Source organism: Aptenodytes patagonicus, chromosome 7, assembly GCF_965638725.1.
Source record: "Aptenodytes patagonicus chromosome 7, bAptPat1.pri.cur, whole genome shotgun sequence".
Lineage (NCBI taxonomy): Eukaryota > Metazoa > Chordata > Aves > Sphenisciformes > Spheniscidae > Aptenodytes > Aptenodytes patagonicus.
In genome coordinates this window covers 42,033,933-42,039,932 of record NC_134955.1, presented here as the reverse complement: position 1 = coordinate 42,039,932, position 6,000 = coordinate 42,033,933, and the positions used below count along the sequence as shown (strand labels likewise).

Below are 6,000 nucleotides of genomic sequence, written 5' to 3'. Positions count from 1 at the left end.
TATAAAACAGTTAGGAGTTGTTCTGTGAGCGAGACTTGGTTTCTTCCCAAACGTAACAGTCCAAAGCAGTTACAATAAAAAGTGCAGAGGAAAATTATTAAATATTTTACAGTTTGAAACTGTGACTATGTAGGCAAGCAGTTTTCTCTTAACTTTAAGCGAAAAGCTAAATTACTGTATCAGCAACTTGTACTGAAGGCAACTTCAAGTACATCTTTGGACCATCGAGCAAAGACTGCACAAATCTAAGTACAAGTATAAGGACTTTGGTAAAATGAAAGGGTAAGAACTAGAAGCAGTAGTTCTCTTGCACTAAGGCTGGTTGTTTGTGGTCCTAACAGGCAGTTTTGTCCTTTTCAATTTTGTTAAATAAAGGTAGTCTGGCTTTCAAGAAGAACACATCTCCTAAAGACAGACTTGACCTTTTCTTCAAGCTATTGTTTTGTTTACTGTAACAGAAACTACATGTAAGGACTTGAAAATGTGATACTTTTCGGCCAGCTCTGTCATATACCATAGCTAATACTGCATTTGGAATGTAATAACATGAAACTGACCCTTACCAAAAATACAGCAGGTTTTAAGGTTTATTTCCGAAATGTTGGTATACACCGTATTAATTACAGGTCTTTTTTTAAAAGTTATCATATTAATGAAATGGGTTTAAGTTTTAATATAATGACAAAATTATAGATATGAAGATATCTGAATGTTGCAACAATTCTTTGTTGTCACATTGCCGTCCCGGTAATGGTGTTTCAGTCTTATTTCTGGCCAAGTTGGGACAGCTAAACACGAAGAGACAGAAAACCATTAGGTTGCTAATCTTATTCTTTCAGTCAAACTAATATCCAGTTCATACAGTAAACATTTCTGCCCTGTAAGTTTTGTTTGTCTCTTACAATGAAAAGTATGCTGGTAATAGAATATTTAATGCATACCCTCACAGGAGAGGATCTGAGCTTCAAATCTTAAGATTTGAATAAATTTCAGAAGTAAAGATGCCACGTACACAGTCAAGTCTTGGAGGAACGAAAAAGTTAATTAAGCTGACTGAAGAGTTAAAAGCTGGTAAGTACCATTTGTTTTGTCTCCTTCAAGTGCAACAAGAAGGAATTTAGTTCTTTAAAATGTACTTTTGAGTAACAATTTACTCTCATCTTAGTAGGAAGTAAAACCACAGGTGGTGACAGCTACTGAAGGGCTATTATTTGCTGACCACCGTGAATAATTTTTATTTTGCATTTGTATTGGAATGAGGCATAGAGAAGTAATGGCAACGATAACTTTTTTTAAAGCACTAAAAGACTGATTTTAATTAATATAGGTATGGATAATCTCAGGCTCCCACTAGGTCAGTACTTATAAATTAAAGCAAAATTTAGGACAAAGGTTTCAATATCATAGCTGAATAGCAGTTTTTAACTTGTGAAAGTCACCAGAATAGCCTGGAAAGACATGCTATTTGTGAAAGTATCAGGACCGAGTAATTTTCTTAATTAGGCAATTATTATGAACTTGTTCACCTGCATTACTTGCGAACTCACATTGCCAATACAGGCCTTCAAAAGTTAAGTAAAAATAGTGACTCCAAACCTCCATTTCAGTCAAGTGAAAATAGATAACAAGAACATGTATTAATCTTTCACAAATTTGTTTGGTTTTTTTTAAAGCCATGGACAGATGTAAAGGTAAATAAGTCAACACACAGTTACAGAAGTAATAAATATTGCAGAGGTTATCAAAGGTACCTACCTGTTTTATAAACTGTGTAGCATTAAAAAGTTCACTGCAGCCATACAGGACATGTTTGCCTTGTTTACCCTAAAAAAAGAAAAGACAGGAAGAAATCAAGTATTTAACAGAGTAGCAGAAGTGGCTTAAAGTAATCGTATACCAAAAAAAAAAAAAAAAATCTTGAAGTCCTACACTTTTGGCTGGAAAAAGAATAGTTGTTCCACCAGAGGAAAAAAATCTGTAATTAAATTGAAGTGGAAAATGAGAGACCAGAGGCAGAAAGAATGTGGAAAAAATGGGGCATTTTACGCATTTAAACACACTAGAATGCTAAGTTCTCTGACATATCTATGAATAGCTTGAGGAAGGTAGCAACCTTACTTGAGCAAACCCTATCCCCTGAAACAACTAGGCACTGCACTAAGAATAGTAACAACGTATTTACTGTTTCTGTTGTGTTAGAGCCTGAACACTTCAATCTGTAATTCATTTCCAGATGATGATGATGTTAAAAACAACACTTTTTTTTGTAAAGGGATTCTGAAACAAAATGTTGATTTCAATCAGATGCATAATAAACCTGTTTGCAGTGAACAGTTTAACAGTATTCGCTTGATAGTAAGGCTGCCAAAGCGCTATGTTAGCATTTTGGGAGTGAAAATCAGTTTAAGCAAAACATAGTTTCAGACTGAGTTTATTTCCAGCGTTGGTTAATAATCCCATGGATCTTCAAAGTTCAAGCACAGGCTTGAGAATAGTTAGGTAAAACTTACTTATTAAAGAGCAAAATAGGAACATAAGCCTTGACAAAATGATTTTTTTTCATATATATTACTAATTGTGGTGTTTCAGCAGAAAGTAACAGAAGCAGATTCTAACAGTCCTTAGCCAGTGGTCACACGCTATTTGGGGAGATGGTAATCCTGGTTCAAGTCCTCATCTTTATTAATTTTGAGTGGTTTGTGGTAATAAGCTATTCCCGTTGCGGAACAGGATCCTGAGCTTGCATCTTTCCATGTTTCAGGCTGTTATTTTGATAGATTCCGCTTTCAGTAGTATGACTGAGTAGCATTTGTTTCTGCCTAGTACCAATTAAACTATACAAATAATTGTGAAATGGGACTGTTGCCTTTCAGGCAGCTCTAAAATACATGAATGTACACTTCCAGTCTGTCATATATATTCTTCTGAAAGTGTAATTTTTAAAATGTGTATGCTTTTATTTAAATTTAATTACTTAGTCCATTCAAGCAAAGAGCTGTATCTCCAAATAATCACTGGAGCCAAATCAAAACTGCTTAACATCTAAAAAAAAAAATAACCTCAGTACTCTTCAAAGTCCAGAATTTTTTTAATGACTGAAAAACTATGCTGGGTTTAAATTTCTTGTGATAAATGATAATGTCTATCACAGGTAGCTTGGAACAGATTATCAAGCAGTACCTTTCTAACCATCTACAAAAGGAAATTAAAGGACATGCTAAATTCTTTTGTACAAAACAGTATGCTAGTCTCCTCTTAGAGGCTCCCTATGGCTTGCAATTCTGATGACACATTTTCAGCATGTTGAACTGAACTGGGCCAACATATCTATTTTAAGGCACAATCTGCCTTACTGACATTATAAATATTTGCTTTTTGACAAAGTGAGATAGTCCATTCTAGCACAGAACTGCAAGTAATTGGATTTGAGGGTTCCTCTCAGTTCTCCTACAAAAAAAACCCAGAATGTCAAAGCTGAATGAACATTGCTTCCTGTTTTAGAAAGTTTTAAAATACTTTCTCTGTGCTTTCAGAGGCAAACTGGCAAAACACATAGTGCTTAGAAAAATAAAGCAGTGAATAAAATCTTTGGTATCTGCTTGCAAGAACAGAACTGTTGATTTTTCTCTTTTTTATTCTGGAGGAAGACTGAGTGACTATTAGAATAATCAATAAGCTACATCTGTTGAAACTACAGATGCTGGAAGCATACCACATGGAAAAGCAAATTTTATTGGATAAGCCTGTAAGAGTCACCTGGGAAAGGCAGACAAGTCTCTGGGGGGTGGGAGGTAGAATTAAGGCTCTCACTAACCTTTCTTGTTTTCGCAAGAGCAAACGGCCAAGTGGAATAAAGGTGAGGGGAGTCTTCCCCCTTGGGAGGTCATCTCCCACTGACCAAGTACGCAGTCTGATTGGAGAAACATACAGCACCCTTCAGCTGTGACAACTGGTGATGAAGAAACCTCTATCCACGGGTTCCAGAAGAAGAAAAACTATGTCCAACTTCTGACTCTCCGTAAGATCTAACATTACCATTCCTGTAGTTTGCAGTTTCTTCTGTCCTTTCCATCTGTCTACCAAATGACCTTCTGTTTGCCCTCTCATTCCTCAGAAACTTCAGCTTCCTGCCACTTTGTATGAAGTGATGAGTGTTTAACTTCTCATCATACAAATGCTCTGTATATACACATAAACACATACACAGCAAACCTCAGCTCTGTCAATATGCAGCTATGTATCAGAGAAATGTATTAGCCTCTAGGGGATTCAGAGTTTTATTTTAGTAGGAAGTAATAAATATACCTCACAAATACACATGTTGCTGGGCATCTTTTGAATTGATATGGCACCTGAAGTGACTTTGGGTAAACTAAGGAGCAAGCCAAAAGTTTGACAATGCACTCTGCTACAGGCAGATGCCCCACTGAATGCTGTAATTAGTTATCAAGAATAGTGGTAAGTGCTAAGCTGAGCCTAAATAATTTCTTTAACTTACATTCCTCTTCCTCTCCTTTCCCCTATCCAGACCAGCTCTGTTCCAAAATGGTTGCCTGTTAGAGGTGGAAAACAACCCAGCACACACGTTCTGACTTTACGTTCTTCAAGATTTACCTGGACGTAAAGCCCTCGTGTGCTTGTTTTGTGGAAGAAGTGTTTTTCAGTGACTAATGCTCCATATTTATTCTTTTGTGTGAAAAGCCTCAATCCAGTCCACCACAGGATGATCGTACCATGAACAAGGTTAAGAGCAGGAAGGAAGAATGGTATGCTGCTGCTCTTAAATAATTTATTACCTACTTCAAAATTTTATCAAGGTTCCTTTTGTATTTTTTTTTATTCCTGGAAAGTGCTTGAATCCCACCCCTGCCCCCCAAGAACTGTAACCATGTAGTTACTTTTCTCCATCCACTGAGTTTTGGTATACATGTGTTCTGCTAGGCTGGCCAGCTGGAACCAGAGACATTAAATCTATTACACCAGCATTACATAGTTGGTTACATATTTTCTTCTTTGTGCATATGACACCTCTTATGATTTCTACACAGGATCAAATGATGCAGCAGATCAAGAATGAGCTTCCATTAACTCATTAGCAAAAACTTCTAAATGTGGGTAAATATTAAATGCTCAGATATTGATGCCTGATGATCCGATCTTTGCTTTGACAGATGGGATAGTATTTGCATTATGTTGGCTTCTGAAACAACAGACATTATGCTCAGGTAAGATTGTTGTAAAATAAGATAGTGTTATCTGTAGGCCTTGTTTTGAACTGACTTCATATTGCTAAGTTGCATACGAAAAAGCGCTGTAGTATCTCTTTTGCGAGATCGATCAAAATTAGAGAATTCTGAGCAGTTCCTTACTTTCAAGGCTATGATATGCTACAGCTGCTTTATTTAACAACAGCAAACAAAAACTAGTAACAGGACTCTCAAACAATATGAACAGCCAAAGTGACAGCATTTGAGGTATGAATACAGAAGACCGGTTAATTGTTAGCTACATCTGCTGACAGTTTTCAACGACTTTAGTGTGTAAATTGTGAAGACAAAATAAAGCAGAATGCAGTTTATTTACTCAATTCAAAAGTGCAACATGAGCAAAAATACCAGAAACAGTAACTCTTTGTTGGTCTGAATTAACAATCCCCATTTTCTACTGATTTCTTACATACTTTTTTCCCCAGACTGTGTATATAATAAGGATGTTAAGGCTAATTTCATAGCCTTAATCTTCTAAATACTAAATGTTACAGAAAACCTGCTAAAACTGGTTTATATCAGTAAGTTATAGACTACAACTGACAGAAGTGCACATACCTTTATGTAGTCAATAAGATTTTGATATTCAATATAGTTGCCTCCTCCAACTACAAACACTATTGCCTAAAAGGCAACACACACATAATCAGAATATGCATTCCAATTCTTAACATTTCAGTAGTAAAATATGTACCAAATCATTAAACCTACAGCAAAAATCATCCTAATCACA

General features: G+C 36.0%; 1 protein-coding gene across 1 annotated transcript in view; it reads right to left on the bottom strand.

The window, feature by feature from the left end:
- Nucleotides 1–568: 568 nt before the first annotated feature.
- SCFD1 (sec1 family domain containing 1) overlaps nucleotides 569–6,000 on the bottom strand; it is a 54,119-nt gene continuing 48,687 nt past the window's right edge. Inside the window, exons 23-25 of the mRNA XM_076344969.1 lie at nucleotides 5,826–5,891; nucleotides 1,756–1,824; nucleotides 569–788 (exon numbers count right to left, since the gene is read on the bottom strand). Coding sequence (XP_076201084.1) covers nucleotides 765–788; nucleotides 1,756–1,824; nucleotides 5,826–5,891 — 159 coding nt within the window. The 3' untranslated portion in view covers nucleotides 569–764. The remainder of the gene's footprint in view (nucleotides 789–1,755; nucleotides 1,825–5,825; nucleotides 5,892–6,000) is intronic.